This window comes from Sphaerodactylus townsendi, linkage group LG01 (assembly GCF_021028975.2).
Source record: "Sphaerodactylus townsendi isolate TG3544 linkage group LG01, MPM_Stown_v2.3, whole genome shotgun sequence".
Lineage (NCBI taxonomy): Eukaryota > Metazoa > Chordata > Lepidosauria > Squamata > Sphaerodactylidae > Sphaerodactylus > Sphaerodactylus townsendi.
Window position 1 is genome coordinate 104,492,682 of NC_059425.1, and position 21,039 is coordinate 104,513,720.

The window sequence follows — 21,039 nt, forward strand, 5'->3', positions numbered from 1 at the left end:
GGATGGAAGCCAGTGCTTTCCTGTGGAACTTCTCTGTATCTGAATAGAAAGTGTTGCAGTCTTTGGTCCCAATCATTTGGGTGACTGAACACATAGCTTTTCAATTTGTGGTTCAGAGTGGCATCAAACTTCTCTACAGACTGTTTGATTGAGGATGATAAGATGTGGTGGTTGAATGTTGGATACCACATGCTTTGCATAGTTCCTTCATAAGTTAGAACATGAAAGCCTTTCCCAGGTCCATGAATATTTCATTTGAGAACCCCAGTCTGGCAAAAATAGTTAATAGAGCGCTGGCCGTTATTTTTGCTTCTTCATCTCTTAGCGGAACAGCCTCTGGATATTTTGTGGCATAGACCACTGCACTAAGTATGTAGCAAGATCTATGCCTGGTAACTTGTGAAATAAGGCCAACTATGTCCACTCCAATCTCTGACAAGGGTTCAGTGACAACAGGAATTGGCTGGAGAAATCTTTGGTCTTATCTTGAGGATTTCCCTGCCAGCTGACAGACTTTGCAGGACTGGAAGAAAGTTTTTATGTCTTTCCCCATATAGGGTCAGTAGAACCTTGCTTGAATGCAGTCTCCAGTCATTAATACCTAGATGTCCAGTTAAAGGTGTGTCATGTGCCAGTTGTAAAACCTGCATCCTGTATTTGTGTGGGATTACCAGCTGTGGTCTCTGTTCCCACATAGCAGAACACTTCTTTCTCCAAGCAATTCTATAAAGTCTATTGTCCATTATCTAAAAAAGGCATGGGCATTCAATTGTAATATCAGCTTCATATGTTTCAGCTGCACTCCACAGCTCCTGAAGAGATTCTTCTTTCTGTTCATTTATAAACTGTGCAGCATGAAACTTTTCTATCTGGATTTCTAACTCTGCCTCATCAACTTTTTGAGACCTTGTTATAGGCTCTGAGGTATTTTCTTGGCCATCTGTCACTTGAGCTCTCCTTGTTACAATGTTAATATTTTTCAGTGCTTGGCTAAACTGTGGACTATTAGTATGGGCATCACAATATCATCCCACACTCCCATAAGCCATTTTCCAGTAAAATGTCTATATCGTATGAGAATTTTAGCCAGTGGCACCTCAAACTCTGGCCCATATTCCCCTTATGTAATAATATCTGTTCTTATTGTTCTGAAGCTGCTAATTTCGATTTTATCAACATGATTTCAGCACCAATGTCTCTTAACCCCATAAGGTTTTCTTTATTAGTAGTCACTGCTTCCATAAAGTTTTTACTAAGATTTTCCTCCACCCTACAGATCTATAAAACTTTTGCAGCTTTGTCTGTTGGCGTTTGGTCAGGAGCTACAGTTTTAGTGTTTTGACTGTTCGTGTTCTCAGCTTCTTTTGAAGTAGTTTGTCTGTCTTGGTGCTAGTAGGAGTTCTAGTTCTGTCTTGTTTAGGGCATCTAGATGTTGTGTGTCCCTCCTCCTGACAATAATAACAAACTATCCCTCCAGGCTTAATTTGTACCAAAGTGGTCCACCTTGCAGGGTTGGCATGTGTAGTCCTGACATTGTCTTTTGGACTTTGGTTTCTTGCTGGGACTTGGAATAGGTTTTCCCTAAAGTCTCCTTCAATCTCATCCAATAGTGAACATAAGAACATAAGAAAGAGCATGCTGGATCAGACCCAGAGTCCATCTAGTCCAGCACTCTGCTACTCACAGTGGCCCACCAGATGCCTTGGGGTGCTCACATGCAGGATGTGAAAGCAATGGCCTTCTGCTGCTGCTGCTCCCAAGCACCTGGTCTGCTAAGGCATTTGCAATCTCAGATCAAGGAGGATCAAGATTGGTAGCCATAGATCAACTTTTCCTCCGTAAATCTGTCCAAGCCCCTTTTAAAGCTATCCAGATTAGTGGCCATCAGATTCAGGATGGAGAAATAAAATCGTATGGATTCATATGGATTCAGGGTGGAGAAATCAAATCGTAATGCAATGACCAAGTCTGTACATCTTCTTAACTAACCAATGGACAGGGAACTGGGTGGGATGTTTTGTGAAGGTATAAATTATGTTATGTAGACACACACACCCCCGAACCTCCCTGTCTGCTTGCTAACAGAGGAGTGTTCCCGGCTGCCCAGCTGAAAGAACACCAATAAATAAATCATTTGAACACTGAAGAAATCATTTGGAACTGGTTTATTTTAGCCGTGGCAGAGGCAGAGCTTTGCTCTGTCCTTATCAAGTACCATATATACTAGTGTATAAGTTGACCCAAATATAAGTTGAGGCACCTAATTTTACCATCAAAAACTTGGAAAACTTATTGACTCGAGTATAAGTCTAGGGTAGGAAATGCAGCAGCTACTAGTACATTTCAAAAATTTGAAATTCAGGCACGATTTGGGGGTCTCTGCCACTGACCCCCCCATCTCACCAATCCCAAGGTCTCTGCCACTGACCTCTCCATTTCGCAGCTTGTCCAGCTCACCCAGGTCAACTGGCTGTCACCTGGCTGGCCACTGCCAAGAAGAAGGCAGAGGCAGAGAAAGCGGCTGAAAGGGGGAAGGCAGAGGAGAGTAAAGCAGAAAAGGAGGCTGAGAAAGCAGCTGAAAGGGGGGAGGCAAAGAAGAAAGCAGAGGAGAGGGAAGCAGAGGCAGAGAAAGCGGCTGAAAGGGGGAAGGCAGAGAAGAAGGCAGAAGAAAGCGAAGACGGGAGAGGGGGGAATGCCACACAAGAATTAAGTGGGACCCTCACTCACGTATAAGTCGAGGGGAGCTTTTTCAGCACAAAAAATGTGCTGAAAAAGTAGACTTATTCGCAAGTATGTAAGGTATATGTTTTCCCTGTTTTGTGTTTTATTTCTCTAAAATGTTTTCAACCTTCTTCAGCCATCAGGCCAAATCTTACTTTGACCCTCTCTTTAAAGATACCATAATCAGATGTTTCCTCATCTCTTAAGTCTGCATAAACTTCACTGAAAACGTGACATGTCTATGGGAGTAAAAACAGCATTCTATTCTCCTTAGGCATTTCTAAATCACAGCAAGTTCTCTTGAAACTAAACAAAAATGCTTCTACATCATTGCCCTTCTGGTACACTGGGAATTGTTTAATGTCTACAGAGGGCATTTCTACAGAATCATGTGGTCTGGGCAACTCAGCCTTAATCTGAATTTATTTCATTTTAAGAGAAAACATCTCTTTCTCGTGATTTCACCTCTCTAGCTCTCTCCTCCCCCCCCCCCTTTCCATTATAACTCTTTATCTGCCTGAACTTTGGCTAACTGGACTTCAGCCTCTAATTTAGCTTTTTCTTTTGCTGCCTCCACCTTTGCCACCTCAGGCTTAAGTCTCATAAGCTCTGATTCCTCATTAATATTCTCTTCAGGTGAGGGACCTTCCCTGCTTTGGCGTCTCCATGGGCCTCCTGGGTTCTCTTATTTGTCATTGTCATTTCTGACAGGAAATTTTTTGTGTTTCACTCAAATAAAATATGTTCTTTTACTGATAACAAAAAAATAGTGGGAACAGTTCTTTGCAGATTTTGTTTTTTGTGTCATGACACTGCCACCAAAAAAAATCACAACTTCTTCTGTTGGTGCTCTCAGAGAACTTTCTCGCCAAAACTTTAATTGTCACTATGAGGGATCATTGAGGAGTTTCCTATTGCTGTTAACACTGCAGTAGTGTAGTTTTATTTTCCCCACCTTTGTTTAAAATAAAAACTAATAATAATAACGAAAAGAATAATACATTGGTAATGACAGAGGAATATGTTTTGTATATCAAAAACCAGTATCCCTTTCCATTTCCTGTCAGACTCCTGAAATTATGGCACAAAAGGCATTGCACTTAAAAAAAAAGATTAAAAAAAGTTTTATTTACAGAAACTAAACAAGAGTTTGGCAAGGTGAACTCACACACACACACAGACACACACACAAGTTATCTTGATCAGGTAAGTTCAATAAATATTTTCATCTTCAGTACAGGCTGCTGTATCTTTGCAGGAGTTTAGCCTCTCTCAAAAGATACATTCACAGGCTTCCTAGTAAGAATGGTTCAAGATATAAACAAACAAACAAATAAGTAAGTAAATAAATAAAAGATGTTTCAAAATAATATAAGCACTTGTGCTTTTTCTTAGAAGACTTTCACTAGACTTTCCAGTTTGCTTTTTCCCCATACTCTCATAAGGACAATCCTGTACTGACCTCAGGTTGAATATATTGAGATGGATTTTCTTCCAAATTCTCAAAGGTACACTGTACCTTGTATCTAGTATTCAAAGCTGCATTTATACATAGAAGTTCCTCGTATCTCCATGGGTCATAATTGATAATAGAGCTATGGCCCTTTCCGCACTGCAGAAAGGGCTCCCCTGCACCGGCAGGAATCCTGCCGGTGGAGGGGTGGGGGCCATTCGCACGGGAGCGTACGAGCGCCCCCCGCAGAGGCTGGCGCAGGAGAGGCGGCTCCGCACAGAGCCGCCTCTTCCCCGTCCCCCCCACACTCACCTCGTCATCCTGCGTCGCCCTGCTGGACTACTAAGACCTGCCCACGCTGCCCTCCGACCTCCAAGGGTCGGAGGACAGTGAGGGAGGGTCTCAACAGTTCGGTAGAGCGACGCAGGACGACGAAGTGAGGGGGGGGGACGGGGAAAACAGCATGTTCCCGGCGGTGCCGTTCGCACCGAGCCGGCGGGGACACGCTGTTTTTAAAAAACCTCCCTCCAGGAGGGAGGTTTTTTGGGGCGGCCTGACACTGCTCTTGGGGAGGTGGAGGGAAGCCAGGTTGGCGCTGCTGCATTTCGGCAGTGCCGCCTGTGCGAACGGCGCCTTAGGGACGGCATTTTTGCTGTCCCTAAGGCATCGTATTTGGGCTGTGCGGAAACGGCCTCTGAGTGTGGCTAGTTATATTTTGTTGTCTCCACATTTTGTTCTTCAGATGTTCTAGGGTTACAATATAATGCTCACAGAGGTAGTCATAGTAATAAGCCATTGATCTGGATGAGTGAAATGTCACAAGAGAATGCATAACAAGGGGGAAAATGAGAAAGAAAGATGTTGCTGTATTAGCAGGTGTGCAGCAGGAGTCAGAAATTCAGCAGAGTTTCTCCCCTACACCAATGATTAATTGTGCACTTTTTGAATGTTTGCCACTATACAACGGCTTCTGGTAGAACCACTGCCAGGGAAAAATGGTGGGTCTACATAAATCAGTTAGAATGCCACTTCTGAGCACTTACTTCCCCCTTTCCTCACCAATGGATTCTCACAACCACTGTCCTTTCATAGAGGTCACTGTGCCTCTATGAAAGCACAGATACTGATACTTTTGAGAGTCTGTCCATCATTCACAGAAATCAGGATGAAGTTAGATAGAATAGTATTTTACAGTCCTTTTTGGGAAGCATTTCTATCCCTCTAAAATGCAATGTAAAAGAATATTTTGCAAAAAATATTCAGACACACACCAGATAGTTATGCATAAAAAATTTATTGTACCTGAGATCATATTAAATTAAAAATAAAGAGCTCCTGAATATAAGTAGAAACATGGATGGATATTTTATAAAATTTACACATTTATCAACAAAAGACATAAAACAATCTTAACCAGGTTGCCAACTGACCAGGAAAAAAAATTGACTGGAGTGCTGTTGTCTCTATAACAACAATTTGATAGGGACGACATAAGCATTTCATTTGCTAAAAACCATGGATGATCCTGCTGCTAAGAGCACAAAACTGAGAACTGCTAAAAATACAATGATTAGCCTAGTTGAGAGCAGGTTGTGTGTGTGTATATGCATGCAGCACTTGAAAAGCTCTCGTAAAAAGTGATGCATGCCATGTGGGAACATAAAATGTTTGAGTCCAGAATAAACTTTTAGAACTTAGAATCATGAATGCATCTCTAGAACCTGATATGGAAAGCATTGGTATTTGTGAAGCTTGTACTCTTTATTCACCCATTGAACACAGTGGAGCTGCTTCTGTTACTGACTGATACAGAAACTATCCAGTATTGAGATTATCCACATGTTTCGCAGAAGCCTGTATGGTGCAATTCAAATTCCTACTCATGTCTCAAGCTCACTGGGTGACTTTGGGCAAATCATTTTTCTTAATCCAACCATAGCATGACTAGAAAGAAAAAGTGCCACTCTGAGATCATTGGATGAACCATGCATTAAAAATATGGTAAACAATATAATGCCAACTGTATGTTATAAGTGGGCAGAGATTTCCCCATAGGTTTTGAAAAATAACCTAGCATTCCAGCATCTATTTTTACAGGTAAGTTTCTTTGTGCAAATGAATTATGCAAATAGCATCATAAAGTGGGAGCAGGGCCCACTCCATGATTGATCTACATTGCCAAATGCATCTTGCTTCATTGTCTTCCTTGGCAATAGTTGTCCACGTAGTTTGCTTTCATAAATCAATAATCCGTTTTTGTTCCATGAATGTGATTTAAAATAGTGTATCTGTTGGCTTGTGCAAAGACATAATGGTAAAAGATGTTGACAGGAAGATTGTGGAAATAGCTCAGAGCACATGTTAGTGTCTCCAGGGTATATAGGGTAAAGGGCAGCAATAAAAGACAGATCTGTTCATGGAGAATTTAGAATCAACAGTGTAAAAAGAAAGTTGCAAAGAATTATATATAAGTATGATATACACTTATAATATGGATGCAAAAATCCTAAGGAAGGTTACAAATTAATTTTGTATCAGATCTGTGAAATCTGTGTTATGGTATATGTTGACAGTTGTGCACAGCTGAGCTGCAGTATCTGGGCTGCAGACTAATGTAGGCCTCTTCCGCACAAGCAAAATAATGCGTTTTCAAACCACTTTCACAACTGTTTGCAAGTGGATTTTGCTATTCCACACAGTTTCAAAGAGCACTGAAAGCAGTTTGAAAGTGCATTATTCTGCATGTGCGGAATGAGCCGTAGTTTCAGCTGAGTGATTGTTTTGTAGCTTAAGATTTCTTCCATGCTATGCTATGGGCTATATTGTACAGCGTGATTATTTACTGGTCATTATATGAGACTAGTAATTTAATTTAAGATTATAATTTATATTTGTGTAAGGTGCCTTGAAGCCTGAGCCTATGAACTGAATTAAACTCAGAATTAAAGTTTCTGCACTGGTTTAGAAATGGAGCTTCCGGCTCGCCTAAATACTTCAAGCTGTGTATGGGAATTCCAGCTGGCCCCTAGAATTGAATTAAAGCACAAATATTCCATTGTTTGGACACTGGGGAATCACATGGAAATCACCATTGACGTTCTGGCCTACTTTTATTAATAGTTATATTCCAAATTACTTGATTGAATGTGGAAAGTTTTCAGTATTTAAAAAGTATTTCCCACCATGCATATGAGTAAAGTGCCATCAAGTCCAAGGAAACATATGAGAACCTGAGGAGATTTTCATGGCAAGTGAGAAGCAGAGATAATTTGCCATTGCCTTCCTCTGTTTTCCCACCATAAGCAGCAATATATTGAAGTCAAACATGCATTCATCATCAATCAACTCTGCATTGAAAAATTTCTGGAGATTTGGGGGTGGAGCCTGCGGGACATAGGGCTTAGGGAGGGGAGGGAACTTAGGAGGGTTTAATGCCATAGAGCTTACCCTCCAAAGCAGCTATTTTCTTTGGTGGAGTTGATCTCTGTAGGCTGGAGATTAGATGTTCTGGGAGCTATCTAGGTCCTGCTTGGAGGCTGGCAGCCCTCATTCTTTATTATGATGAAGTACTATCCAATTTTTTGTAAATTCGGGAGATGATAGCAAAATCTTACAACTCCTTAGTAAATATTTCTTCTTTGATGTGCCCCTCAATCCTGTTCATGTTTACTGAGAAGACCTGCTTTGTTCAGTAGACTTACTTTCATACAAATGTACATAGGACTGAGATAGTATTACCCCTTTTTATTTATGTAATCTTAGAAGTAAGTTCTACTGATTTCTTGAGAGCAAGCTTCATTGCAAGAGCACATAGAATTACAGCCATGAAGTACCTTTACTGTGTACTTCTCAAAAAACAAGGACCTACTGAAACTTTATCCATAGTGATAGCGCCATCCCAAGCAGAGGCTGATTCCACACGGGGGAACAACAGCGCTCCAGGGATGGGAAAAAATGGTCCCTGGGGCACTGTTTGCACAGGAGATGCTGCTGCATTGCAGCAGCGCCATCCTGGCTCCCCTGAAGTGGCGCGAAGACGCCGCTTCTGAAACTCGCTCAGGGGACGAGTTTTTTGGAATACGCCAGTTGCCACCCGTTGCCGAGCGAACAGCAGCAGGTGGAAGCCGGCATATTCCTGTGGCGCTCCCGAACAGCTGCCTACCTTTTCCCTGCCTTCCATTGCTCTGAGGAGGGAAGGGGACACACCTCCTTGCCTCCGTCGCTTCAGCCATTGCTCTGGCCAGGGGGCCTGTCCCCTGACCTAGTTAGAGAGACGAAAGGCAGGGAAAAGGTGGACAGCTGTTCGGAGGAACCTATCTTGTTGCGGCTGTCGTCGCGAGCATGCTCCACGCCAACTACGCACCAGCCACCAATCGTGGTGAGCACGTTCATGTGAACGGCTCCGGGGCTTGAATCGGCATCAATCATGCCAATGCAAACCCACAAGCCTGGCTGTGTGGAAACAGCCAGAGTTACTCTTCTGAGTCCACTGATTTTTTAAAAAATTAATTCTGTTTTGGATGGCACTCTAAGTGATTTCAAAATTGTAGCTGAGCATATTTTGGTGGAGAGGGGAGAATTCAATGGAACTTACTCTGAGATACACGTGCATAGTATCACATGTTTAGTATCCTTACACCATGACAGCTCCAGTATCTTAGGACTGCATCCAAACAATTAGAAAAAATGAAAATACTGTTTTCATTGGCAAGGCATGATGGTAAATAAGACTACAAAAGAATATACCCTGTATTTGTTTGCACAAACATTTTTGTACAGTAAGTGTACATATGTTATTCATGTGTTGCACACAGTAATCTTATGTTCTTCAAGCTGTGCTTCTTCTGAAGAGATGTAGCAATTGTTGAGCACTCAAAGGGCAACATTTTTAGTCTACTCAAACATGATACTAGTCCCTAAGTAGTGTATCCATTGCTATTCTGCTTGTCTTTGATCCTAAGTTGTAATTCCTAAGAGGCTAGGATTTTTATGGGGAAAATATTTGTGCTTATACCATTTGAGTACTAAAATTAATTTAACCAATTGTGAGAAAACACTGGCTTTCTGTGTCATACATTTTGTGACATACAAGTCTGTGACATACATTTTGCTAACCAATTCAATGCAAATTATTTGGGAGGTTGGATTGTTGCTTGACCTAGTACATTCCATCCATTTAGGTAGTCTTCTTATTTTGTACTCTTATGATACATTGCAAAACATTTGTATTCAGAATTATGTCCCACTGAGTTCAACCAGATCAAATCCAATAGCTTAGAGCTCGTGCACATGTACTTGGAAATTCCAATGAGTTCATTGAGTCTTGATCCCAAGGAAGTACTTTTACAATGACAGCCAGAGGATAAGCCCAGTGGTAGAATTCAAATAATTTAACAACTGGTTGTTTACAAGCAGCATTTTAACAACCAATTCTGCTGAAGTGGTGCGAACCTGCTGAATCTCACCACTGGATAAGCCCCATTGAACTCATAAATATGCTACTGATCAGGAGGCCTCTTATATGTTTTCATTAGTAGTGGTTTTAAAATAGAAGATAAAAGAGAACTGCCTGTAGAAATCTGCAAATATTTAAAGATGTCATCTCTGTTCCAAACTGAGAAATCCATTGTATAAAATTGGAATAGTGATTAGTTGAATAGGAGCAGTTCATTATGACAATAAAGTTACTGGCTGTTCAAGAAACCCAGCCTTCTACATAAGATCTCAAAAATCTCTGCAATACACAATAAAATTGTAATCACCGTAAATGTGTACATAGCAATAAGGAAGATAGTCTTTTCAAAGTGTTCTGGTACCATGCATCTGGTAATATTAAACTTTTTATCAAGGGCTGCTGCATCACATCTGTAGAGTGGGTTCACTTGGAAACCAAAGAGTTGACTCTGAAGCCAAAAAGCCACAACTTCAAGGATGATCCTTAACAGAACAGAGAGAATATAAAAAACGGTGTAGGCAGGCCTTTGGAGGATATCTTCCTGAGCGACGCTTTTACATGCAGCATAAAGATGGAAAATGGCTCCAGGTACCAGTATGGTCACTAGCTGTAGAGCCCAGAATACCTAAAGTGTAGCAGAAACTTGGCTGTCAGATCATTAATGATGATACTGCACTTCCTGATAACAGACAACCATCTGAGCATCTTGTGATACTTGTTTCTGTTTATTTATCATAGATCATATTAAAATAGCATTTATCTAAAAAAATTCAAATGATTCCTTATATTTACCCTCCTTTTATGACTATAATTAGTTACCGTTGAAGTTAACAAAAACATGGCTCATAAAATCTGGAACTGCTTCAAAATTCTGAACTGGAGTATGGCAATGATCTTGATGTATATACAAAGTCCACTCATGAAGGAAACAAACTAAAAAAACATTTTGGACCTATTTAAAGAGAGTACTGAATCCCTGACCAGCAGATATATTGACAATAACATATAATATGCTTCTTTTCTTCATAGTGCATGGTGGATTCTGCACGGGCCGTAAAGATTGGTGTGCGGCCACTAAAAACACCATTGTGGGGGAGGACTTTGCACGGCTGCTGCTGCTAGAACGGAGCTACAATGGCGTTTCCCCCCACAACGGTGTTTTTGTGACTCACTAAATGAATGAGTCTTTTGAAAAGCAGCGGCATCCACTTGGTGCCGAGCAAACAGCACCAGGTGGAAGGTGCTGTTTTCCAGCATGCTGCTTTTTTAAAACTTACCTCCTCCTCCCTGCATAGCTCTGTCGGGATGAGGGGACATGCCCCCTGACCCACGGGAGGCGCTTTACCAAGGGACCAAAGAGGCGTGTCTCCCTCATCCTGATAAGGCTTCTCTGCGAAGGAAGGAAGAAATGGTTTTTAAGGTGGCCCCGGGCGCTGCCATCTTGGAGAAGCGGCTACTCACGGGCCGTGACAGTGCTGGGGCCGGTGTCATGTACACCGGCACCCCACCGCTCCTGGGGACCATGCAGAATCTGCCCATGCCTGTACAAAACTAAATATCTCCAGGACATGCAGTGTATGTAAGCATCTGACAAAAACTATAGAAAGGAGTCAATGTGGTGTAGTGGTTAAAGTGTTAGACTAGGATCTGGGAAGCCCAGGTTCAAGTTCCCCATCTAGAATGGCAACTTCCTGGGTCACACAATCTCAGTCTAACCTACCTCACAGGGTTGTTGTGAGGACAAACTGGAAGAGGGAAAATTGGTGTAGGCAGCTTTGGGGCCCACTGGAAAAAAATGGGGAATAAATAAAATAAATGAGGAGCATGTATAAAACAATATTCTTATACTCTTCCAAATATTTGTAGCCCAGAGATGTATAGTTTATAATATTTACACTCCCAGTCAAATGCCTTTCCAACTCAGGGTTGGAGTGCAATTTCTATGCACAAAATATGCTTTGAAGTGATTGCTTTATCAAGGTTCATTCAGGAATCGAGAGAAGTACACTCCCATAGTCACACCCATCTACAGGAGCCACCAACTTTCAAGGCCTTGTCTTTATAGATTCAGCAGTATCAAATGGTGACATTTGTTCTAATTTATACTCTAGAGTATCACATTTATATGGAGAAAGCTAGAAACTATATATAGCAACCATGGACCATACATCTCATGATTCAGTGCAATGCCAGTAAAAATGGATGGATTTATGTTAATTGGTAGAAACATCGTTGTGGAAGGAGAAATAGCCAGAAATCTCTAACCTGATTTGAATTGATGGTGGTATTTCTTTATGGAGTGTACATATTCCTAAAATGACATATTAGTAGAAAAAAGGGAACCCCTTATGGAGAAGATTGTTGGTAGAAAGATATTTGTAGAGGACATGGCTCCATTATGTTTAATCTACAGAGATAAGCAAGCAGTGGTTTCATAAAATTTTTAGTTTAAAGATCAAGTCCAACAAGAAAATTGCATCTAATTGCAACTGAAAAAAATGGTAGTCAATAATCAGGTATAGATTGAGATTTATTGCAAAAGCAAGTAATTTCAATATATTCTGAGCAATATTTAAGTATTAGTCAAGGACATCCCAGTTAAATATTGTTTAATTTGTGGTTCCTTAGATAGTTCTTTGATAAATTATAACAAAGACTTTCATATCAACATAATAAGTAACCCTGCAGCCTGTCCCTGGCTTCTCTTTAGATGATGTTGAAAAACTGTTATACAGGATAAGGGGGAAAGACTGAAATAACATTCTGGACAGTACCACTTTTGACTGGGGTAGGGGCTTCACAAAGAAACAGCTTTCTGTATGTATTAAAGAAGGACATTGGTTATGAAGCTATGTTAACTTTCCATAGTATATGTGTTTTTAAAATGTGGAGCATTGGAGGGAGGGGCTCTTTGCATGGGAAGTGTTCAAAAATGAAACCCCCATCTGAACTCTGAAATGGTTTAGTCCAAACTTCTCCCATCATTATCTGTTACATCATTCTGTGCAATGTAAAGATCATCTGTCAATCTCTGAGAACATTTTAATAACTTAAATAGGCTGTTGAATCCCTTAAACAACAAAAGAAAAAGTTTACCTGTGGGGTTATAGGTCTGAATTGATTGTAACACAACAGATTCACTTCCCTCCTGTCTGGTTCACAACTGAAGTGTAAGGCTTCGTTTCCATAAACTGCAAAGCCCAAAACGCCAAGGAAGAACATTCGCACAGAGCCAAAGAAGAGGGTGTGGAATTGACCAATCACAGTTGGAGGCCTAAGCTGTAAGAATCATGGGTAGATTCAGTTGGAAAGATTTAAACAGTGAGAAAAAAAATCTTCAAGATGTATTTTTCTTAATTCTATAGTTCAGACTAGACAATTCCTATATCCCTTCTTCCAAGTGATCATATGGAGGCTTGTTGTGCACTGGACAATGGAGACAATCTTTAAAGACTGTGTTGTAATGGTATTTTGTCACAGGTCTCTTGTGTGAGACCAAATCTTGATTTCAGTGGGGAATTTCCAAATAGTGGTCAAGTTTTAAAGGTCACATAAGTCACTTCTATGGATGTTTAGGGGGTGTGAGGGATTTTCTCTCTTAGTTGCAGCTGCTTGCCCTGTATCAAATATTATCCTGAAAGGCCTATTGCATCCAAGCTAGGCTGTACTCAGGGCAAGGCTATAAAATAAGATCTATGAAGCTTCTGGAAAAAAATTGAATGTATTTTTCCCCAATAACTTGTGTTTCATTGTCCCAGTAAAATATATACATAGTGATTCAAATACATCTTCATTAACACTCTAGACTACTTATGCATCCAATACAATGGCGATATTATAGTTAACTCTCACCCCTTAAAATCTACAGTGCAACACTAGGTTAATGAAGTTAGAAGGGCGTAAAGTGTGGTTTAGGATTGCACTGTAAATGCAGCATGCACAGAAATGGAAAGCTGCCATGCCACTGGGATTATCATCCTTAGCCCTGCCGATCTCCCCCACTAAGCAGAGCATACTTTTTTCTCCAGCATTTCTCCTCTAGTTTATACTCACACATCCTTCATAGAAGTTCTTGATGTAATTTAAAGACATGTCTTGTAAGAAGTTCTCCTGTGGAATTGCAATGCGGTCAGGTGAACAAATTCCCACCTGCATGTCCTCATTACCAATTGTTGCAATTGTCATCAGGAAGGCATTCACGGTGATTGGCCTATTTCTCTCTGCCTGCTCCTCCTGAGCCTTTTGCCTAGGGAGAAACTCTTGTCATGCTTGCACTTTTGATTCTCGCTTTTTATCTTTAGGACTGGCCCCCAATTAACCTTGCACTTTCAGGGAGGTGGGGGGGGGGGGTTCCAAACAAAAGCTATGTGCATGTGGCCTGCCGAATAATCCCCAATGGACACTGTCAGCAAAAAAACACCAACCCTATCATCCAGCAGCAAGCAACACAATAGGAGGGCAAGTGAGCGACTGCCAACGGAGTCACCATATCCTTGTTGTGCTGGGACAGCTACAACCACATGATGCTTCTGGCTGTGCTCCTAGGGATGGTCTAGATGGCTGCTTCCTACTGGACTGGTAATAGAAGGGTTAAGGGGAAACAAAGAAGCACCCCAGAATCTACTTGTCTCATAATGCCTGGATACTTACCCACAACGGCTCATCCTCCGCTAGAAACGGCTCCATTTGCAGAATGAAAATGAGCATTCACAGAAGAATCTTAAAAGAGAGGTATAAAGAAACTATAACAAATTGTACAGCAGCATCCTTATGGAAGGATGGGTTGCTGGGGAGGGGGAGGGGTTCCCCATGGACTCTCCACCCAATACCTACAAACCACATAGGGGGCTGTGCAGATCCTTGCAAGGATCAGGATGCCAGCCCTGTGACAAAGTCAGTGCCAAGTGCCAAGCTAGCCTCGACTTATTTCAAAATCCAATAATCGACTAATCGGGATCCGTCTTTGACAGTTCCTCCTCCTTGCAGATTGCTCGTGATCTGAACATGCCGTTCAAGATCTTGCGCTCCTTCAGTAGTTACCTTTTCTCAAACTGCCCAATCAACTTGGTTTGCGACTGCCCCTCTTCTCCCCCTCTATCTCCGGAGTCGTTTTTCCCTTTGTTCGAACAGGTTTGTCGCCTTCCCTTCTTCTAACGCGGCGAACTCACGTCTTGCCAAACCCGTAGGGTAACAAAGACTCGAAAGGCACTTTCCTGCTTTAATCAGCAGCGGGCATCCCTTCTATCGGGAAGTCTTGGATGCTACCTAGGAAAGCAAAGAGCGGAGGAAGCCCCCAGTCAGAGAAGAGGAAAGATACGCACCAGCCGCAGCCCAGGCGTAACGTTGTTAGGGCGCCCCATTTAGCCGCTCTGCTGACCCCAGCCAGGCAGAGGAGTTGCAACCATCCTGGAAGGGGACTGCGCTCTCCGGTCAGGCTGAAGAGCATCACCAGCTGCTATCCCCCGCCCAGAAAACGCTCTCCGTCTCCCTCTCTCACTCACAGGCAGGGAGGGGAGGGAGAGACGGCCCAGGCAGCGATCAGCTCCTGGCCCCACAGCCCAACACGTGGCTTTTTACTCTGTCCACCCCCTCTCTGTCTTTTCCCCTGCTCTCAGCCCCGACCAACTCCGTACTCTCTTCCCAGATCGGATGAGCTGCTGGAAAACATTGCATCTTAAGTTTAGATACATATTTGTGATACATATTTCTTCCGGACCTTGGGCTTTTGGGGAAGACTCCACAAGCACAGATGCCAGGTCTGAGCACTGGCAATCCCACTGAACTCAGACTCAAATAAGACCCTGACTTGCCCTCAGTCCCTATCACCATTAGATGCCTAAGTAGGCATAGAAAAAGGGGTACAAAGTCAATTTTTGTCAATTTTTAGTACGCATGTTAGAGTGGTGGTTAAAGCATAATGTGGGGCGGGGATTGCCATCAAGTCACAGATGACTTATGGTGACCCTATAGGGTTTTCAAGTCAGAGGTGGTTTGCCATTTTGCCTGATATTCCTTGGAGTTCTCCCATCCAAATTCTTGCAAGGTTGAAGATAAGAGTGTGTCACCCAGTAAGTCACCCAGCAAGTTTCCATGGCAGAGTGGGGATTCGAACCTGGATTTCCCAAGTCCTAGTCCTACACTGCACTAGCTTTCGTATTGGTTATTGGTAGTTAAAGTCAATAACTGAGTATGCACTACTATGAATATTTGTGACAAGAAAAATTGTGACATGAAGAGGGAAAGTGAGCCATTCATTAGAAACTTGGATGTCCTGCTCTCTCAGAAACTCATTGTGAGGTCTGATCCCACCTTTCCAGTCTCAGTACCACCACCAGTATGGTGTAATAGTTAGAGCTTTAGGCTAGGATATGGGAGGCCCAGGACTGAATCCCCACTCTGCCAAGGAAGCTCACTGGGCCATCTGCTCAGCCAAATCTACCTCACAGAGTTGTTGCAAGGATAAGTTGCACTTGTTGCACTTAATATCCCCTATGAGAACAGGTTATGTCAGTGCAAAATGGTTGCTGTTGAGACTGTCCAAAATGTACTTTTAGAGTGCCCTGTTTATGACGCTCTTCTTTCTATGTATATCTATCCTCTGATAGAGAAGTTAGATTCTGATAATGTCATCATCTATTATGAATTTTTTACTCAATGGTTCCTGTGACCTTATTTGTGAGAATGTTGCGAGTTTCTTGAAATATTACCTTGCCAAGCATAATTACCTTTTACAAAATAACTACGGTTAATTCACTTATTTATCTGTATCTATATATAGGGGTTTGTATGTGGATACTCAATGTATATATTTTAACATATTTTAACCGGTTTAGTTAACTGATAAGTGTTTTATTGTAATTTATAATGCCAATAAAGGCTTGAATGTGAATGAATGTGTAAGGCACTCTGGGTGCCTATTGGGAGGAAAAGCAGGGTATAAATAAAATGAAAATAAGTCTGTGAAGTTTGCATCATTTCAGTGACATTTTTTTTATTGCTGTTAGCCCTGCTTGGCAACCACTATCGAGGCTGCCAAGCACACTGCAAAAATGAAAACATTAGACGGGTGTATACTCTGATATCTCAAATGTAAGTCTCCTTTCAGAGTTACAATCAAACTGGATGACAATTATAAAATGATAATGTAACAGTATAATAGCAGCCATAACAGATCAATAAATTCAAAGCAAGAATGAAACAAAAATTCTGCAGACAGAAACAATAGCATCTGTACACACTGATTTGCAGAAAGGCAAATAACTAATTTTTTTAAGGAAAGAGTGAAAAACTGTGCAGGCAAATATTCCTGAATAGGAAGTTCCACAGTTCGGATATCATCATCCATCGCTGTTGAGCTCTTGAGCAGCAGTGGTGTAGTGGTTAAGAGCAGGTGCATTCTAATCTGGAGGAACCGGGTTTGATTCCCAGCTCTGCCGCTTGAGCTGTGGAGGCTTATCTGGGGAATTCAGATTAACTTGTGCACTCCCACACATGCCAGCTGGGTGGCCTAGGGCTAGTCACAGCTTTTCGGAGCTCTCTCAGCCCCACCCACCTCACAGGATGTTTGTTGTGAGGGGAGAAGGGCAAGGAGATTGTAAGCCCCTTTGAGTCTCCTTACAGGAGAGAAAGGGGGGATATAAATCCAAACTCTTCTTATACAGTATTACTCAGATAATTATTTTTATTATATACAAGCAGGGGACCTACAAGGATGTGCTTGTGGGGATGGGGACCTCATTTTCTTGGAAGCATCCCTAGTCTCCCCCTTGTTCTTACTTCTTACCTTCTCATTCACCATCTATATTTGCCTTTCCATCTTCAGGTGTTCTCTTCCCCCTGTCAGCCTCTTCCTGAGAAAACTCTGGCCCAGTTGCATAGTGCTGGCTGCCAGGCTTAGCTGTGCAGTGGGGAACTGGCAAGGACTTATGGAAAACACCTAATTTCTCCTTGTATCATACTCTCAACACTATTCCCGTCTCCCTGCCCCAATAGCCCTCATAGCCTCACCTTTTCCTGCTTCCTTCTCTTTTTCCCATCCTCCAACCAATCTATTTTTTCTATCTTTCCATCTTCAGCTATATTTATTTGTGTTATCTATACACTCAAAACAGTTTTCTAATTTTCTGCCATTTTATCTTCAAAACAACAAGGTCAGATTGAAAGTGTGTGACTGGGGCAAGGTCACCCAGAGATCTGAAACTGAGTCTCCTCAATTGTAGTCTGAAATTCTAGCCACTATACTGCATTGGCTTCAATGGGGTGGAGTGGCAGTAATGGACAGCTAGGCCTGGTTAGTAGGCAGTGGCCTGGTGGTTGTCATAAGAACATAAGAACTAGCCTGCTGGATCAGACCAAAGTCCATCTAGTCCAGCACTCTGCTACTCCAAGTAGACAATGTCCACTGGTTTCCCCTTATCCACATGCCTGTTTATACCCTCAAAGGACTCTAGTAAGTTTGTAAGACAGGATTTGCCTCTGCAAAAGCCATGCTGACTCTTTCTCAGCAGGTCTTGCTTTTCTACATATTTTATAATTTTATCTTTAATGATAGATTCTACTAATTTAGCAGGACCAGATGTCAAACTGACTGGCCTGTAATTTCCCGGGTCCCCCCTAGATCCTTTCTTAAAGATTGGTGTGACATTGGCCATCTTCCAGTCTTCAGGGATGGAGCCTGATTTCAGGGATAAGTTGCATATTAATGCGAGAACGTCAGCAATTTCATGCTTGAGCTCTTTAAGAACTCTTGGGTGAATGGAATCCGGGCCAGGGGATTTGGTAGCATTTAGTTTATCAATGGCTGCCAGAACTTCTTTCTTGTCTACCACTATCTTTGCTAGTTCCTTGGATTCGCTTCCAAAGAAGCATGGTTCAGGTGCAGGAATTTTCCTAACCTCCTCTTGGGTGAAGACAGATGCAAAGAATTCATTCAGCTTCTCTGCAATCTCCCTGTCATCTTTTAGCACACCCTTTGTTCCTCTGTCATCTAACGGGCCTACCGCTTCCCTAGCTGGCTTCCTACTTTTGATATACTTGAAGAACTGTTTGTTGGTGGTCTTGATGTTCGCAGCCATGCGTTCCTCATAATCCTTTTTTGCCTCCCTTACAGCTAACTTGCTTCTCTTTTGCCACCATTTGTGATTTCCCTCTCCTATATTCTTCTTCATCAGTCAAACTGGGACTTCTTCCATTTTCTAAAAGACATTTTCTTTTTTCTGATAATTTTCTCAACCTCTCTTGTTAACCATGGTGGCTTTCTTTTGGACTGGGTGCTGCCTTTTCTAACCTGCGGAACATATTCCAGCTGAGCTTTTATTACTGTGTTTTTAAATAACCTCCAAGCATCTTGGACAGTTTTGACTCTCTTGATTTTCCCTTTCAGCTTCCTGTGCACTATCCCCCTCATCTTTGAGGAATTTCCCTTTCTGAAGGCGAATGTAACTACATTAGTAGTTGTCACTTGTTCGCATGCAGAGATACTGAATCTGACAGCATTGTGGTCGCTGTTCCCTATCGGCTCAACAACACTGACTTCCTGCACCAGGTCCTGGGTCCCACATAGAATTAGATCTAGGATCACCTCTCCCCTGCTTGGTTTCACAACCATCTGTTCTAAGCCACAGTCATTTAGCATATGCAGGAATGCTCTCTCCTTACTATGACCTGAACTTGCATTTTTTGCAGTTTATATGGGGATAGTTAAAATCACCCATTACCACTACATTTTTGTTTTTGTTGGCCTCTCTAATGTCTTTTTCCATCTCGGAATCCTCTTGTGCACTTTGGTCAGGGGGACGGTAATATATCCCTAATATTAAACTGTCCTTCACACCTGGTATTGATATCCACAGTGATTCTGAAGGGGAACCAGCTTCCCTTGCATTGTCTATTTTATGTGACACTATGCTCTCTTTGATGTAAAGGGCAACTCCACCCCCAATGTGCCCTTTCCTATCCTTCCTGTAGAGCCTGTAACCTGGTATAACATCATCCCACTGGTTCTCCTCATTCCAACATGTCTCTGTAATGCCCATTATATCAAAGTCCTCCTTCAAAACTCTGTACTCCAGCTCCCCCATTTTAGGTCGAAGGCTTCTACTGTTAGCATAGAAACACCTGTATACCCTGTCTCTGTCCTTAACCTGGGATTTATGTGCTTTACCCTCAAATCTTTTGTAGACACTATGTTCCTTGTCACATGCACATTGCTGTGTTCCTCGCTTGTATGTGGTTGATTTAGAAAAACCTCCTTCTCTGCCTGCATTCCCATAGATACTGTATTCCGAACCGAAGTCATCATCCCACTCCCTGGTCCAGCTTTCCCCCAGGGATCAGGTTTAAAAGCTTTGTTCTGCCACCTTTTTTAATGTTGAGCGCCAGCAGCTCCTGGTTCCTCTTTGGATTTAAGATGAAGCCCATCCCTTTTGTACAGAGTCTGCTGCTTGTCCCAAAAGGTTCCCCAGTTCCCTGACAAATCCTGAAACCCTCTGCCTTACATCACCTTCTCATCCGCGCATTGAGACCCTGTATCTCTGCTTCGCGTGGCTTCGCCCTGCACGATGGAACAAAGTAGCATTTCTGAGAATGCACCACCTTTGGGGTCCCTGGACTTCAACCCTGTTTCCTAGCAGCCTAAATTTTAGCTTCCAGAGACACTCCTATGGCATACATTTCCCAATGTCGATTGGTGCCAATAGCTGGACCCTGGCAACTGCTGAAACTCCACCCCAGCACTGTCACAAAGCCTATCTAGAAGCGAGCGTGACTGTATCGCGTGCACTTCGCACTAGGCAGTCAAGTCACCATGCGGTCATCACGCCTCTCACAAACCCAACTCTCTAGGTTTCTAATGATTGAATCACCTACTATGAGGAGCCCCCCGCCTCCCCGAGGGGTATACTGTCGAATCTTGAGAAGGATAGCTGATCACCAGCTAAAGAAGGGTCCCATATAAAGGGGGGCATCTTCCCCCCACCCCAGACTGGCACCACTCCATCCCCCAAGACCTTCATTCTCCGCGGTGACATCTGAAGAGATGTCACCTTGGGAAGATGGGACCCGGCTGTTCCAGAGTCCCTGAAGAGTTAGATCCTGTCACCCTCTCCTGCAACTACCAAGCTCCCACGAAGCTTCTCCAGGTCTGCCACCTTGGCTTCAAGAGCACGCACACATTCCTTGAGTGCCAGGAGCTCATTGCAGCAAGGGCACACCCACAACTTCTGTCCTAGTGGCAAACAGTCGTACATGTGACACTCAGTGCAAAACACTGGAAAGCCCCCATCCCCCTGCTGGCTTCCTGCCTTCATATCTGATTTTGTTTAGATATTTTAATATTAAACTTTTAGTCAGTGCCCCCCCAGAGCTATCTGTACCTACTATCCCCCAGGAAATGTCCTTATTTATTTAAAAA

At 42.5% G+C, this 21,039-nt stretch overlaps 1 protein-coding gene across 3 annotated transcripts; it reads right to left on the reverse strand.

Annotated features, from left to right (window-relative positions):
• Nucleotides 1–8,627: 8,627 nt before the first annotated feature.
• On the reverse strand, nt 8,628–15,059 carry GJE1 (gap junction protein epsilon 1). Of its 3 annotated transcripts, none has more exons than XM_048508447.1 (3): nt 13,683–13,794; nt 12,726–12,908; nt 8,628–10,254 (listed from the first exon to the last, which is right to left on the reverse strand). In XM_048508447.1, the coding sequence occupies exons 1-3, from the start codon at nt 13,782–13,784 to the stop codon at nt 9,859–9,861; spliced, it is 681 nt and encodes a 226-aa protein (XP_048364404.1). In that variant the 5' UTR covers nt 13,785–13,794; the 3' UTR covers nt 8,628–9,858. The 3 variants fall into 3 exon arrangements, 2 of the variants coding, with proteins under 2 accessions (XP_048364404.1, XP_048364412.1); XR_007245525.1 differs by lacking the exon at nt 13,683–13,794 and adding an exon at nt 14,951–15,059 and having other exon boundaries at nt 10,023–10,111; XM_048508455.1 differs by having other exon boundaries at nt 10,023–10,111.
• Between the last annotated feature and the right edge of the window lie 5,980 nt (nt 15,060–21,039).